The following is a 16,989-nucleotide window of genomic DNA, read 5'->3' on the forward strand; positions in this document are numbered from 1 at the left end:
AACGCTCTTTTATCAGCTTCATCACCTGTCCTGCGCGACGCTGTCTCATCTGCGCGTGCCGGTCACGTGACCATCAACAGAAGCGGCAGCAGGAGGGCGAGGAGCGGAGGAAACTGACAAGTGCCGGTCGGAGGAACAGATAAACGGACCGTGTCTGCTACCGTCTGCCTGCTACCGGAGAACCTCCATTCCCTGCAGGTAGGAAGATTTACGCGCTGCGTCTTCACTGTACGCTCCCTTAACAGGTTCAGAAAATAAAAGAAAACTCTGATTCCCGTCTTTGACGTCACTGAAAGGTTTCCGACTTGTTATTTAAGCAGCATTTAAAGTTTCGAGCCCCGAATTTTAACTAAACCGACATAAACCGATTCTAGTTCACAGGTTAACTTATGCTTTATGTAAAAGAAACGTTATTACTTTGTATTGTCCTCTCATAAAACTCCTGTTTGATTACGAAAAACCTCGCTGGAGATAAGCATCCTAGCGTCCACTCACATTACTGGTAGATTGTGTTCTTTACGCGTAAATGAGATGATGATAAACATAAATAACATTTTCTCCCATGCTATGCTGGCTGATGCAGGCTATTTCCCAGAAACCAGATGACACAGGAAAGCACACCCCTGCTGAATGAGTTGATTAAATTGTTACTTTCAAATTACCCAACTACCTCCGGAAAAACCCCACTGTATACATATGGGTGTGCGTGCGTGTGTGTGTGTGTGTGTGTGTATACAATCAACTCATATATATATATATATATATATATATATATATATATATATATATATATATATATATATATATATATATATATATATATATATATATATATATATACAACTGGCTTATCCAGTGAATAACTACATTAAATTAGCCATGAGCCATTTGTTGGAAATAACAGTCACAAACTCAGGAGGGCAAAAGCAGCCATGGCTGTCTTACAGTCACATGGGGAAGCTGTCCAGTCAGTGGGAGAAACGTGCAATGGCGGGGAAAGCTAGATTTGGCCTAATCTTGTTAACGGGATTAACACTTCTCAAGAGTTAGTAATGTCACCTCACAGGGAGAGAGAGAGAGTGAGGGAGTAGATGGGACCTTGGCGAGCTGAATTTCTTTGATAAAGTGTAGGGCACTTTGTGCTGTAACCCTCCTAGGACCCAAAAATAAACTCTGTAATTAGAATGCATTAAGGCTGATATAACAGACAGCTCTTTTTGAAAGAGTAAGTGTGGCTTAATGTCACTTAGCAATGAAGAGTATAAATGTTTCAAATGTATGTTTTCAAATAAAAAACATGTTTATAACAGTGGATGTAGGTTGACATTTATTTCAGTGGTAACAAGGGGTATGGTTTTCTACTGGATCTTCTTACTTTCACCATGCTGTGGTGTTAGTTTAGATCCAGTGTTTCCCAGTGAAAGCTAAAGTTCAGTGATGCCGTGAATTAACTGATGTTGAAGTTTGAAAACTGGGTCATTTTTTGGGAGAACTACTAATATAAGCATTTTAATGGGTTTAATAACAGTGCAGTAAAACACATGGAACAATATAATATTACTAGAACATTGTCTGTCATGCTGCTAGAACTGCAGATCAGCTGTTGATCTGCAGGTAGTTTTCCCACAACACTATATGTTGTTGTGGTCAGAAAAGTCACCTAAAGCAAATGCTATGATGTGGTTAATGCAGTGGTCTTCAACTGCTTTCCTTGAGCACCAGAGTCATGCAACTATTAGATGTGTTCCTTGTCACACATGCTTGAATTAAAAGACTAACCTACCTCACTGGCATGCAGTCAAGTTCTACAGAGCTCTACTAAAGAACTAATGTTGGAGCCAGGTGTGCTGAGGACTGGACCTTGAGGGCACAGGGTTAATTAAGGGAAAGTAAAATACTGACATTATCTACAGTTGAACATTTTCTCATTTACTTGTCACCGAAAAAAAAACAGGAAGAACAGTTAATGCCTCATCAGATGTTTTGTGCTGATGGGGAACAAGTAAGAAATAAAAACTGCTTTGAAGAAAGCAGTTTCTTAGCTGGTTAACTTTATGCTCACAAACAGCTTCCATGGTTTGTCTATTGACTCTTTTTTGTTGTTCTTTTTGTTGAGTCCAAGATTTTCCCCATAATCTTCTGGCAAAAAGTGTTTCTAGCTGAGAGACTGTTCAAATGCAAAAAATAGCATTTGTTACTGTTTAGGAAGTAAAAAGGTTTTATTTCCTAAACATCACATTATTATAGGATGGCACCACACCAGGTACTCAAATTCCAAATAAATATAATGCAGAGTTGTCTGGGGTGGCTTAGTGTGCAACAACAGACATATCTGCTTTGTCTATTAAATTATTATTGATCAGGTCTACTGTAATGTGCAGGGGTAGCCACAGAAGCACAATGCTCAAAATGTAATGTCATCAGTATAGAAGACCCTGGCTCTTGATGTAACTCTATTTTTAATTACTAGGCAGCCAAGTTTGTTGTTCTGACATCACTGTGTAAGAAATTAGTTTACATGTCATGTCATCAGAAAACTGAACAAGTTCTTTTAGTCCACAATGGTACGAACATCCAGCTCTTTCAAGCGATTAAACTATTACTCAATCAAAAAGAGTAAATTGTGCCTTCAAGCTGTTTTGCAATGTTTAAAGAGATTTCTGGTGCACAGGATGGTGGTGACTGGGGCCTGGTGCCAAGTTATGTAAGCATTTTAGAGTTCAGGTTGGGGGTAATTTTCCCTCAAAGTTCATGCAGAAGGGTCTAAGAAGCTGTGGCACTGAGAAGAGGAGGCTAGCAGAGGAAAATGCTGTTGTGGAAAAGTAAGTAGTTTACCTTAATGATGCTGATGTAACATGGAGGTCTCAGGAAGGATACCAGCAGAGCAGCAGAAGAACCAGCAGCTGCACCTTAAGACCCCGTGGACTCTGGTTAGTTCAAATCATGGCTTTGCTGTTGACTAGGAGACATCCTCTTTTCTTCCTCTGTGAAACTCTGTCATTGTATAAACAAATGTTGTATGGTTGTCAGAATAAGGAAACAAAAAATAATGACCAAATTGAATTGATTAAACCTTGGGAGGAAGATTAAACATGTCTGAAACGGTTTAGACTTTAATTCCCTAAACCTTTTATTGTTCATTTCTTTAATGATTTTTAAGAGGAGCAATTTGTGAACAAGGTGTACTTGCTTGTGAGTTTATTTGTGAGTTGCATTACAATGTATTGAACAGTTTACAAGAAACCTGCTTGCAATCAGAACTTCTGAACAAGGTGGGAAAATATACTTTTGTCAGCGCTGTCTTTTAGGGATAAACAACAGGAACCAGAGAAAGGAAGGTGTGTTGGGAGCAGCGATGACACAGGCTTCAAAACATTACCCTTATTTGTTGTGATATTAGGAGAGTCTTTCCTTTTATCATACTTTCTGTAATGCTTTCTGTTATATCTGGCTGCATTTAGACAGTTTCAAACCAGAAATGACATACACAGATATTTGCAGACACACTCCCTGAAGCACCTAAAACATATAAACCTGACATGGAAGTAATTATTTCCTGCCTCTTCACTGTATACCGTAGATTGTTTGGTTTCGATGCAGAATAAGAGGAAGTGTTCACTTTAGAACTGAAAGTATGTTGAATATGTACAAGACTTGATACCAATGGCATCATATTAAGTTTTGGGTGTGAATTGTTGTATTTCCGCTTGCTGTTAGTATGTAGTTCCTTTACTTTCAAACTAAACTGTCAAAAGTCATAAAGAGAGGAGAGCAGCGGTTTTTATTGACAGGCCCAGTTGAAAACTGAACCCGAAGTACTAAAAATATCTTGTGACCCAGTTTGGACCAGCGTAGCTCTTTGGTTCTGGATCTTCATGAAACCATTGGCAAAAGACGAGTTAATTAATCAAACAGACTTGCAGCCAAGACGCTTGAAGCTTCTTTTCAATAAGATTTAATTTAAAAAATGGGTCATGAATATTACAAAGTGCTCCTTTCTGTTCCAAAATACGATTTTTTATTAGATTTCATATGCTTAGTATAATTTAAAACCATTTAAATTGTCTTATAAGCCAAATTTTGCAAGGAGACCCATTTATTACCACTGAAAAGAAAAAAAACAACAATGTAAAAGCCTTTTGACCTGTTGCCAATCTCAAGCTAACATTTTAGGAGAAATTGGCCTCAATGTATTTAAATCGCAGATTAATGTTGCTGTTTGATTTGAAATGCAAAAAAAAAAATGCTTTACTCTACAAAATTAATCTAATTTTCTGTCAAGATCAGACACTCAATGTATGTCACTGCGAAGTCTGTTTTAGCTCTACTTGTTTGGATCTAATTGTCTGTGAGACAGTTAACCTTGTCAGAGGCAGTGGTGCACCGCCTCTTACCCCAATTTACCGTGAAAATAATCTGGCTTCCCTGTAAATGCTGGGCAAGCAAAATTTTTAATAATTTCAGTTTGCAGACTTCATCCTTCAAAGGATGAAGTCTGTTAACTTCATCACCAACTAAGCTGAATTTATAATAAGTTAAGATGCTAAGAGAGTCGTGCACAGCAACTTCAAACTTCTGAACTATCGCTTTAATATTTGATCCAAGTTGAGTTGACTTTTGGATTATTTTGGATCTCTCACCTCTACATCCTTGGTTGCTGTAGCAGAGCCCCTGATTAAATCCTGATCATTTCTGGACCGTTTGAAAGGGAAATGGAACAGAACCAGTGTGTTTAGGGGCAGGCTATTCTGAGCAACAGCAGCCTTCTTACAGGGACAGTGACCTGATAGGCCAAAATAAAAATGTCTTATAGTCAGAGTTTAGTCAAATGGAACAAAAAATAATTCGATTTGTTTTATTTTTCTTACAGGTGAACACCATGAACTATGTGGGGCACCTGGCAGGCCAGGTTCTGGTGACGGTGAAGGAGTTGTACAAAGGAATCAATCAGGCCACCCTGTCAGGCTGCATTGATGTGATTGTGGTCCGACAGCCTGATGGGACGTTCCACTGCTCTCCCTTCCACGTCCGCTTTGGAAAACTAGGAGTCCTACGCTCCAGGGAGAAAGTGGTGGGTTCCTAATATTGGTTTAAATTAAATGGTTGCAGCTTTTTGGGATCTCTTTAGAGTCTTTTGGGAAGATTTTGCTACAGCCAGACACTGTGTTCACTGTTACTCACTAATTGCAGCCAGTTTTAACAAATGCTGTTTTAGTCTTGAGTAAATTGTTGGATGATAACTTTGTACTTTAACTGGACTAAAAATATATTCAAGTAGTGCTGCATTTACTTAGTACAACTTTTGGACACTCTTGCCAGTTGGACCAAGTCTAATGTAATGTTTCTCATAAAGAAAACTATAGCCAACAATTCATAGAGTGCAAAGCAGCTATTTGTTTTGAAGCCCACAACAAACATTTTCCCTCTCTCCATCTGCAGCAGCCTACTGAGTACTTTGAAGGGAAGAAGCTAAAACTCAAATCTCAGTTTGCCCCATTCAAAAAAGTAATATTATCTGCTGTAGAGTTACACGAGTGTTACACCGTGCAGGAAGTAGTCTGCGGGTTTCACTGGTGGTTTAAAGCATTTATTTATGTAGAGAGGGCACATGAGAGAAAACACACTTGCCTTGTATTTCTTTACTGTGAAATTTCTGCATCTTGCAATTTGATTGGGTTGAAGATAATTTCTTCATGTAACATTTCTCATGCTTTAGATGTGAATAAACTATTTCAGCTGCATGCTATATGCATGCATTTTTACTTAATGCGCAGGTAAAAATCGTCCGTCTGTTTTCTGTGGCTCAGCTCAAAGCTTCAGGTAAATCTGGGGCACAGAGCTATGCTAAGATTGTGGTTTTCTGTTAAGCCTCATTGTTGTTTGTTTCAACCTGAAGCAATCTGAGTATGCCTCACTGTAAGGTGCTGTGTTGTTGTGAAACTATGGTTCTGCAGATTGACATAGAGATCAATGGAGAACCTGTGGAGCTGCACATGAAGCTCGGAGACAATGGAGAGGCCTTTTTTGTGCAGGAGGCAGAGCGGAGCAATGTGAGTTTTGCACTTTTTAATTACAATGAGTTAATTTTACCTTTACAATAACTTGCAAAAATATTCATCCCACTGAGCTCTTTCATCTTTTGCCACCTTACATTCAGAAACATCTGTGTTTTATTAAGGCTTTTTGTGACAGTGTAGAACAAAATAGTGAGTAATTGTGAAATGGAAGTAAAATGACATGGTTTTAAAAACGTTTTCCAAAAACATCTGCAAGTGTTTTTTTCCACCAGTGTTGCACACAGAGAAAATAAAATGTCTTTGCAAAACTTGAGCGCCTTTTGCCACATTTTCAGAGTGCAGGACTATTAAATGCCATGTCAACAGACTTGCTGTTGTGCAGTACCCCTTAAATTTACAAATAAAAGAACAGTTGCACTGGGCTTCATCAAAGTGAGAAGGGTTTCAGATACATTTACCATGGATAATTTTCCCTTCACTTCTCAGCGATGCGTTACTTTGTGTTGGTCTGTTACATGCAATTCCTGTGAAAAGCTTGTAGTTGTAATGTGACAAAATGTAAAAACAATCAAACGGTTTGAAAACCTTTTCAAGGCACTGTCTTTTTTGGTCATTTTGTAAATATACTCTCTGAAATAGGAGATAATTCCTGCCCACTTGGTGACGTCACCCATCCCCCCTGAGGAGGTTCTGATCCGGAGCAGGGAAGCCAGATGTGTGGGGTCCACAGAGAGCTGCCAGCCCCCTGTTGTCCCAGAGCCGGACTCGGCAAATCCCCAGCTTTGCTCAAGCTCATCCGGCAGAAAGAAGAAGCGACGCAGGAGGAAGCACAAAGCTGAGCCACGCAAGGAGGAGCCAACATGTGCAGGAGGAGAGCAGGAGCTGTGTGAGTGCAGCTCAGATGAGGAGCAGCATGCAAACAGTGGAAGGTGAGCATAAACTGAACTCTGATCTGCTGTTCAGAAACTGTGTTACTAATATTATTCTCTATCGTCAGGGCATCATCGCCGTCAATAGTGAAGGACAACGTGGAGCAGAGGCAGCACTCGCCTCCCACTGTCCTGGAATGGGACAGCTACCCTTTCTCTGATGGGGACTGGTCTCCCTGCCCCATGTACGAACTTCTCATTCCATGCACAAACATTCTTACACCTCCTGAACTTTCACATTTTGGCATATTACAACCACTAATCAATTTCACTAAAATGTACAGAGCTGAACACCAAGTGATTCATAATTGTGAAGTTGAAGGAAAATGGTGAACAAGGTCTACTTTTGGGTTATTTAATCTTAGTCTTAAAGGCCTCATAGGTCTGTTAAAGAACATTAGTGAAAACGCATCATGAACGCCAAAGAACACAATAAGCCAGGGAGCATTAATGAAAGAGACCAATTCCATTCCTCCAGAGCAACTATCCAGTAACTTTTAGACAAATCCCTTTCATCCCTTTCCTTCTCATGGCCTAATAAAAATCCAAACCTAAATCCAACAGAGAATCAGTGGGAAGGTTTGAAAATACTTGTGCTAAGATGTTAGATTTATATCCCAGAATACTTGGATCCAGGGTGTTCATGCATCCTTAAAAAGTCTTAAATTTATATTTAAAAATGTAAGCTGTCCTTGAAAAATGCTAATCACATGTCTTAAATTTTGTTCTGGCATGATTATTTTTTATGTTTTTCTTGCTGGACTCTTCTGGCTACATTTTGAGTCACATGCAGACATCTTCATTGTAATTCTGCCACCTGTCATGGGTGAGTGCAAATGTATCACCGGTTGGCTAGACAATGTCAGTTTCAGCCCATAAAAGGCAGCAGGATCCCCCAACTATCCCCAATTCAAGCTGATATTAAAAAAGTCTTACATTTGACTTGTTGAAACCTGCAAATGAATTATTATTATATGAATTGAAAATATGTTGTTTGGAAAGTGTTCGTGACATTTCTAAAACATTTTAGATTTAATTCTCGACAGATTTTCTTTCACGTCACAATTACTACTTTGTTTTGCTCTACCACATAAAGTAATAATGTTCAATAGTTGTGAATATTTTTAAAGGCAGCTGTAATTATAATAAGTCAGGCAAATAAAAGAAAACAAAACTCTCCCTTGAGGTCCTGGGAGCTGACTCAGTGGAAACTTGTTTTTTGCTTGCATCAGGAATCTGTCCGAACCAGCCTCGCCCAAAAGTGACTCTGAGCTGATGGTGAAGCCGACAGAGAACATGTTTAGGTCTGAGTCGCACATGCAGTGGAGCTGGGGGGAGCTTCCTGAATCAACAAAGGTGCGGATCATAAAGTTACAACGATGCTCTCACTTCCACCACACAAAGACTTACTCAAAACAAGTTTTAATGATGTGTTTCTATATTTTAACTGCCTTTGTCTGCGTCCAGGTCAACAAAAAGTCTGAGACAAAGACAATGAGCATCACCCCGTCAGAGAGCACACATTTCAGAGTAATTCTGAGCTCAGTGGCCATGGAGGACGAGCCGATTGTCCAGCACAGCCCATCAGAGTCCGTTTGTAACATCGTGAAGCCAGAACCTCGGACCGTTAAGCCTCGTCAATGCAGCTACAGCCCACAGCTCCCTGAATCACATGGTGCAAACAATAAGCAAGACTTTTCAGATAGAAAGTCGAGCAGCTTTTTCTCTCAATCAAGTCCTGCAATCTCAAATTCCAACTCAAATAACGTACAGAAGCCAAAGTGGACGTCTTCGCCTCCTAGTCACAGGAACAGCGGTTCTGCTCCCAGTACAGGAAGCAGTGAAGCTGGAGAGCCTCTGACAGGATGTCCTGATGCAAAAGCTGCATCTAAGACCACAGACTCACCCGGCAAAAGGAAAGGTAACGGTCTTTATGTCCTGCTCTAGAAAATCTCAATGCTTTTTGTACTTTTCAGAATGTAAGTCTAAAAAGAGACATAATGAAAAGGTTATTTTAATCCAGCTCAACACATGTATTGCCTCAAAAGAAACACTGAAGACAGAAAGTTGATAATGTCTTAGCTGACTTCCTCCAGATTTCTGTATGAGACAACAACTACACCCAGTTTGAATGTATGTGGATGCTAACAGGAAGGATGTGGTTTCTGTTTGGGCCCTTAGTTCAGACTCTCGTCTGGGACTCCTCTTTGTTCACATGCAGAAGTAAAAAAAAAAAAGAAAAGGAAGTGAAACAAAGTGAAGTCTGTCATTGCTATGAAGACATTCAGAGTTTTTGTTTTCTCTTTCGAAAAGTTGTGAGGAAGAGGAGCCAACACCAGGGGCCTGAGGATATTTACCTGGAGGACCTGGTCGCCCTTGAGCCGGACGTTGCCGCTCGGTACTTCCCAAAAAGGTGCAAAACTGGAAATTCTCAGAGATTTCAATGCATTTATAACCAGCCTTCAATGTAAACAAACAAAATCCCAGCAGACATGACATGGACTGTACACTCCTATGATTTTAATATCTGAATTTGAACTGTCCATATTCCAGTGAGACTGAGCCGGTACCTAAGCACTGGGTGGAGACGGGCCGGCGCTCCGGGTCCCAGTCCCCCCAGTCAGTGGGGAGCGCAGCGGCAGACAGCGGAACAGAGTGTCTGTCCGACTCAGCGAGCGACCTGCCTGACGTTACGCTGTCGCTGTGTGGAGGCGTGGCCGAAAACTCAGAAATCTCAAAAGGTGACAGGTTGTCTTTATTATGAACTATAGCTATCGCTGCTTTACACTGCTCATTGTGAGGAACTAGTTTAGTTTTTCTAGACCCGTCATTTACTCCCCCTCTCTTCGCACTGCATCTCCACACGAGAGTACTGACTATTATTAAATATATAAATTTTGTTAATCCAATCTCTTAAGCAAAGTTTGCATTTTCCTCTAAAACCTGATGCGTCGAGTAAATATATTGTAAACATCTTATATTGCAATTCAAAATGCATTTAAAGAATAATAAAATGTGTTTAATAACAAACACAAAATAAATGTTTTTTGTACAAATGTTTTTGATTGGAAGGAGTTTTAAATGTGAAACAGCACAAAAGCTGTAAGCTGAAGGTTCAGCGAAGCTTGATAGAAACATGCCTTATTATTACTGCTTGCACTGTTGTAGACATTTACCCTTATTTTAATGTTTTTTTAAACCATATTTTTGTATGCAATCCTAATTTTGAGATGTTTTTTTATAGAAAAATAAAGCTTTGAGTCATAAACTCATGTTTTTAGCCGTTTCTGGTATTCATTATTTGCCTATTATTCACAAATTCCGATTCAGAACAAATTATTGTCTCTCGAAAGGGAAATTTGTGTTTATAGCAGTAATTAAACACATTAGAGCCAATAAAACATAAAAGACAATAAACAATAAAAAAAATCTGGTATAATAAAAGCTTACATAAAACATCCAAACTAAAAACGTAAGAAAAAGTCTATAAAGTGGTAATAAATTAAGAATCATAGACAAAAATAGGATTTATACAACGACCTCAACATGTTTTACATATCATTACTGTGCCAGTTAGCATGTCTTTTAGTTTGAGGGAGCATGTTTTGTCCGTTTAGTAGGCGGAAGAAGAAATTATTTTAAAATGTGAAACAAATCAAAATAATCTGAAATTTCATTTCGAAAATGATCTGTTGGCTGAACCTCTGTCCGTTTTTGTTTAGAGAAATTCATGGAACACATGATCTCCTACAATGACTTTGCTGAGAATCCAGCAATCATCGACAATCCAAACTTGGTGGTCAGAATTGGAAACCGGTGGGTCTCATCAGCCCAGCATATATCCCATTCCACATTTTCGCTCAAACATCTTAAGATTAGAAATCAAAATATATTTCTTTTCTAGATATTACAACTGGACTCTGGCAGCACCTTTGATTCTTTGCATGCAAGCTTTCCAGAAAAATCTTCCGAAGGTATCGTCTGGTCTAACGCGTTTTTCTCGTGCTGCTTGAATAATTCTTTCTCATAATTGAGTTATTTGAATTTCAGACGACAGAAGAGGCCTGGGTGAAGGAGAAAATGCCCAAAAAGTCCGGACGGTGGTGGTTCTGGAGGAAGAGCAGCACAAAGCAGGTGAAAACTAAAATTGGTTGTGCAACCTTATGACTCACAAATGTGGAGGACACTGGAGTTCCAGTTTGCATTGCAAATGAGGAACACATTGCCCAAAAGCCTCAGCAATCTCATCATCTTAGATTTGCATCATTATATAAAGGCATTTTCTTGTTAAATAAGCTCTCCCTTTTAAAATATTTACATCTTCTTCGTGTTCTTAGTTGTCAACTGAGAGCAAGTTGGAGAGACAGGAGTCTGCGAGCAGAGAGAGCCCTGCCCTCCACCAGGCCCCAGATACCCAGTGAGTCAGCAGCCGGGCCGCATTCAGAGTCCTAACAACAATACAAAACATGTCAACACGAGTTGTGTTGGGTAAACAAATTCCACACAGGACGGATTAGCATATTAGTCAGTGCTGAAGTCTTGTGACTTACAAACCGATGACCAATAAACTCATTAAGGAGCAGAGACACAGAAAATATGTGAAGAATAGATGATTAAACTCACGTGCTTCATAATTATCAGAAAACGTTTTTCAATTTGTAAATTTGAAAGGTAATCAGCATACATACCTGCAGGGTTAAGTAGAGGATATGAAGTGTGGTAAATGTAGATGAGTAGATATGCTGCCCCCTGGTGTCTGTAATTGCTTCTTGCCAATTCTTAAGTTATTTGATAATAAATTCACTCTGAAAAAGAAAAGTTCAGATAAATTTTAAAATCTTTTAATTTGACACGACTTTCATACCCATGATGATGTGTGTGTTTGTGTGTGTGTCAACTTGTCACCAGACCTGTTTGTCTCTGTACTGCAGGCAGAAAGCTTCAGAGTGGTCCAGTGATGAAGAGACCAAAGAGCTGAACGTTGCGGCACCATCCATGAAACCCACTGAGCGCGTGCAGAGTGAAGGAGCGGCTACATGTCATTCTTACAGGAAATCCCTCCGTCTGTCGTCTGATCAGATCGTAAGTTCACCAGTGTGAGCTGCTTGGTTTAGAAAGTAACAGGGGAAAAAAAGGTTTAACTTGTGTGCCTAACAATAATAAAATCCTGCCATTCTTCATCAGAATCTGTGTTTTGTGGAAAAACAACAATTTAGCATTTTGAAATGAAAGAAAAATCAGGTACCAAGTACATTCTGGATGCCTCCAGGAGGTTAAAAATGTTTTTCTTACAAGTGAAAATCAACACACAGCAACCAGGTCACCAGAATATTTATTGAACCATTATTGCTTGGGGCTTTTTAAGAGTCTGCGCTTCACTCTCGCCCTACCTTCAAAGTAAACTGGAAAGCGTGTAGAGCAGCGTTTCCCAATTCCGGTCCTCAGGCCCCCCTGCTCTGCATGTTTTAGATGTGCCTCTATTCCAAAGCAGCTGATTCAAATGATTGCATGACCATCAAGTGCTGCAGAAACCTGTTGATCACCCATATATTCAATCCAGGTGTGTAGCAGAAGGGAAACACCTAAAACATGCAGGGCAGGGAGGCCTGAGGACCGGAATTGGGAAACGCTGGTGTAGAGGAAGCATTCAGTTTTATTGGATTTTCATATGTTCAGTAAATAAAATTAGAATATGCATTATTGATAGCATCACTGTATGTGAAATTAATCTATATAATGTGTTTCACTCAGTAATATTCTAATTTATTTGGTGTATTTCAGCTTCTGAACTGTTTACCTTTTTCAGGCCAGCCTGAAGCTGAGAGACGGCCCAAACGACGCCACGTTCAGCATAACCACTCAGTACCAGGGAACCTGTCGCTGCGAAGGAACCATCTACCTGTGGAACTGGGACGACAAGGTCATCATCTCGGACATCGATGGCACCATCACCAAGTATGGAAAATAAACACACTTTTCTCTGAAAATATAAATGTAGAACAGGCTACTGAACATGAAGCCATCAACTGATCAAATTCATATTTGCAGAGTTTATTATTATATATACTTTTGGAGTGATTGAGCTCAACCAGAGATCCAACATTTAAATCTTTGTTAGTTTTGGGTGCCCACACCCAAACACCTCCTTTAACAACTTGTTCATGTAACAACTAATAATAATGCATATCAGATTGGTGTTGCTTAGATTCGGTGAGTTCACTGATTGTAAAACAACCAGTCAATCAAATTTAAATTCTCATGTTCTGATTATCAGCAGACATTTTTAATTTCTAGCCTTCTTCACCACTCAGAATCAATTCGATCTCTTGATCCACTTATACCTGAGAATAGGCCGGTTCCGGTCATCTGCTGAGCAATCGGTGCAACTCCACCTAAAATTCTTATTACATTGACAAGAAAACTCAGTCTGCTTTCCAAAATAGTTTGACCTGGTAATTGTTTCCATTTCTGATGAAGAAAGAAAAAGAAAACAAATAAGAAAACTTTGTCCTCACACATTTCTTTACAGATCAGATGTTTTTGGCCAGATTCTGCCTCAGCTTGGCAAAGACTGGACTCATCGGGGAATCGCAAAGCTTTACAACTCGGTGCATGAGTAAGACCAATCGTCTGCACCCATTATCACATCAGGAAACGTTAAACTAAAACAACTTAACCAGCGAACATCTGACTTTTGCAGGAACGGCTACAGGTTCCTGTACTGCTCGGCCCGAGCCATCGGCATGGCTGACATGACTCGTGGGTATCTGCACTGGGTGAATGACAGCGGCACGCTTCTTCCTCAGGGACCTCTCATGCTTTCACCAAGCAGCCTCTTCTCTGCCTTCCACAGGTGGGAAATCCTCTGACTTTTATCTGATCAGCAGAGATGCTGATGTTTACCGACATGAGATCTGCATCTGCTGGAGAAAATCACACAATGAAAATTACAGTGAAATTACAACTGGAGCTTGAAAATGCAGATCTGTGCATTTAATCCTGTTTTTGAGATGCATTATGTGCTTCCAGAATCAGCTACGGTGTGTTAGAGGATTCATTTATGATACTTTTTTCCTTTAAGAGAGGTCATTGAGAAAAAGCCTGAGAAGTTCAAGATCGAATGCCTCACAGACATCAAGAACCTGTTCCACCCAAACACTCAACCTTTCTATGCTGCCTTTGGAAACAGGGAGAATGTGAGCAGAAATACTTTTACTCCTGCACTATTAAAGTTTTTATTTTAATCTGTATAAAATCTGTTTGCTTTTGTGTTCCTTCCTCATTAGGATGTGTTTGCCTACAAACAAGTGGGTGTGCCTGCGTGTCGGATATTCACAGTGAATCCTAAGGGGGAGCTGATCCTTGAGCAATCCAAAGGCAATAAAACATCGTAAGTAGCGACAAATCACTTTCTGTCAGCTGTTCCTCCCATACAAATGTTTTAATATTTTCTCTTGTGATGCTTGTTTGTAACTTGGCAGCTACAGCCGGCTGAGTGAGCTGGTGGAGCACGTTTTCCCACTGCGAAGCACTCAGCACTGCGCCACCTTCAGCTGTCCAGACTTCAGCTCCTTCTGTTACTGGAGGCAGCCGATTGCAGAGGTGTGCTTCGAGGAGCTGCTGTGACTTCAGAGATGCTCTGATTTAAATCCAAAACTTAATGGCTGCTAAAGCAGCATCTTAAATATTTTCTGATGTAGGGTCAATGTCAGGGATATATTTATGTACTCCTTTATTTTTAAATTAAGCAGTGCGTAAACTGCACAGAGCATATTTGCACTTTTAGATTGCAATTTAGAAGGCAATATTTTGCACTTAAAAATCAAGCTTTTATCTTGAAGTAAAATGTCACTCAGTGAAATGTTTGTGCAGTTGTAGAAGACTGTGAAATATTCATCTGCATGTAAAACTGAAGCTTGCCAAGTGCATATTTTGACACAGTCTTTAAAGGTTCAACTGATTGAACAGTGTCTAAACTGACCAATCAGAAGACTGCTTATTTTGTTACATTTAGAGTCTTCAGGAAATAACAGTTCTTCTCGATGTTTTACTGTCCAACATATGTGACGTTTTATGCACTTTAATGGATGAACGACAGTCCCACAGCATTTACCCATTTTCATACAAAGCTTTTTGGATTCAAAATGTTCATATGATCAGCTTATTATCTTAAGAATCACATTTTCTCTTTCCAACCAAAGGCAATGAAAAATTGCCTTTTGTTCTCCTAACAATCTCTACTGATTGGTTGGTGCTATAATTGGCTCTTGAACCTAAAAGGCTATACACAGATTCCTGTTTTTTTTCTGTAATTAGGATCACAAACTGCTAAAAAACAAAAAATACTTTTTCTACAGTTGATCAACAATTTTTTTCTCATGCAAGAACAAAATATTTTTGTGCACATAAACATTTTTTGTTGCAGTTTCTGTGAGTTGTAACCCAAGCACTTCTGTAGGGACTTAATAGAGTCGCTGTCCCTTTAAGGCCTTACGTGTTATTTACTTTGAACTGAAATGCTGAGAAGAAACATGTTGTGATTTGCTGCTTCAAATTGCAGTAATGTGTCTCGAGTCAGTAAATGAATGTAGATCCTGCTGCTGCTTGATAAGTATTTCTGTAAATCCATAGTTAGACTCAATTTCACTGTTCATTTTTAATGAATGTTGAATTTTTTTTTTTTTTTCCAGAAGTTTGTGTTCTTAGTAACAAATGTCCACAATTTACAGCATTCTTTCTGTGAAAGTGACAAGCTTTGTGTGAAGAGACCACACTTTTAACTTATATTAGTTTTATGAAACTTTACTTTTGCTGACCAATTAAGAACTTTAGTTATTGCAGGTCATTTCTATAGATTGCTCAGACCAACTTGTGGGCATCTATTATTTTTTGCTAGAAAGGCACACAAAAAAATTACCCATTAAATTACACATTTGTTCAAATTTATGAACAAGTAGTAGACATCACATCACATCCCTGTGCTGTTGTTTTATTAAATTGTGAAAACATGTCTTAAATTGAAAAAAAATATTAAAAAGACTGCATTTAAAACTACAAAGCTTGTTTATATTTAGCCTCTGACAAGATGTGTGCGTTTCGATTCTTTTGAGTCATGAAAGCAAAACAAAACATAGAAACTACATATTAGTCCTCATAATGCAGACCGTCTCATTCGCTTGTCTTAAATAGAGTGTTGCCATGTTTTGATAATTTAACCCAACCAGGTGAAAATGCTCCGTCTCAGTTGTTTGCGTAACAAAGAGTCAGAGCAGCTACCGTTTTATCGGGCTGCCGTACAGAAGCACAGCACTAAAAGATGACAGCATCTCCGGGGGGGCAGAGATGGCGAGTTTCCCAGCGGTCAACATGAGTCCCATTCGGTCTCCTTGCTTCATCGAAACAACCAAACTCAGTGAGGTCGAGCCGCTGCAGCTGCATTGCTCTGGTGAGAGCGCCGCAGTGACCTCAGAGGAGAAGCCTGCCGAATCCAGCGTCTGGATAATTCTGTTGGACACTGACAGCACGGCTCCGACCTTCTCGCCTCTCTGGGGGACAAGCACGGCCGTCACCAGGTAGCGACCATCTGTGGGAGCGGTGAAGATGCCTGGAATACAGAGAGAGATGATCTGTGGACACTGATTGTTATCAAAGATGTCACGAACCTCTGGGATTTTTAAAAGCCAAAAGAGAGAATTTGTATTAGTGTTGCTCAACCAAGGAAACATGTCCAGAATAAAGGTAGTCTTGCTCCTCAGTGGTTCAAGCATAAAGCAAATTTGCTGGCTTCCAAATTTCTACAGGTTTTCTGCTGGGGTTTTTTGTCTCATTTAAATGTCTACTATCAAACAAAGTTTAAAATCAGAATAAGATAACTGGAGTACAGTGAATCCCTGTCTACTCATGGTTCAGTATTCATGGATCCACCTCTTCACAGATTTTTCTTTGCACAGTAACTCAAATTATATGCAAAATAAAGCCACCTATTTGCGGAAATTTTTGCAGAGGACATCTACAATATTCATTATTCCAGCAGCCCCCTTTCA

The 16,989-nt window shown here is 39.6% G+C and overlaps 2 protein-coding genes across 2 annotated transcripts in view; one reads left to right on the forward strand and one right to left on the reverse strand.

Moving 5' to 3' along the window:
- On the forward strand, nt 1-15,710 carry lpin2 (lipin 2). The gene is made up of 20 exons (XM_014468602.2): nt 1-198; nt 4,871-5,071; nt 5,955-6,050; nt 6,657-6,946; nt 7,015-7,131; nt 8,179-8,302; nt 8,414-8,867; nt 9,260-9,359; nt 9,500-9,687; nt 10,669-10,762; nt 10,851-10,920; nt 10,997-11,080; nt 11,284-11,363; nt 11,878-12,028; nt 12,753-12,901; nt 13,476-13,562; nt 13,647-13,799; nt 14,028-14,142; nt 14,233-14,336; nt 14,428-15,710. The coding sequence occupies exons 2-20, from the start codon at nt 4,880-4,882 to the stop codon at nt 14,570-14,572; spliced, it is 2,793 nt and encodes a 930-aa protein (XP_014324088.1). The 5' UTR covers nt 1-198; nt 4,871-4,879; the 3' UTR covers nt 14,573-15,710.
- Nucleotides 15,607-16,989, reverse strand: part of emilin2 (elastin microfibril interfacer 2) — a 16,002-nt gene continuing 14,619 nt past the window's right edge. Inside the window, exon 9 of the mRNA XM_014468613.2 lies at nt 15,607-16,550. Within this exon, the coding sequence (XP_014324099.2) occupies nt 16,219-16,550 (332 nt within the window). The 3' untranslated portion in view covers nt 15,607-16,218. The remainder of the gene's footprint in view (nt 16,551-16,989) is intronic.

The sequence above is a fragment of the Xiphophorus maculatus genome, chromosome 21, assembly GCF_002775205.1.
Source record: "Xiphophorus maculatus strain JP 163 A chromosome 21, X_maculatus-5.0-male, whole genome shotgun sequence".
In the NCBI taxonomy this organism is placed as follows: domain Eukaryota; kingdom Metazoa; phylum Chordata; class Actinopteri; order Cyprinodontiformes; family Poeciliidae; genus Xiphophorus; species Xiphophorus maculatus.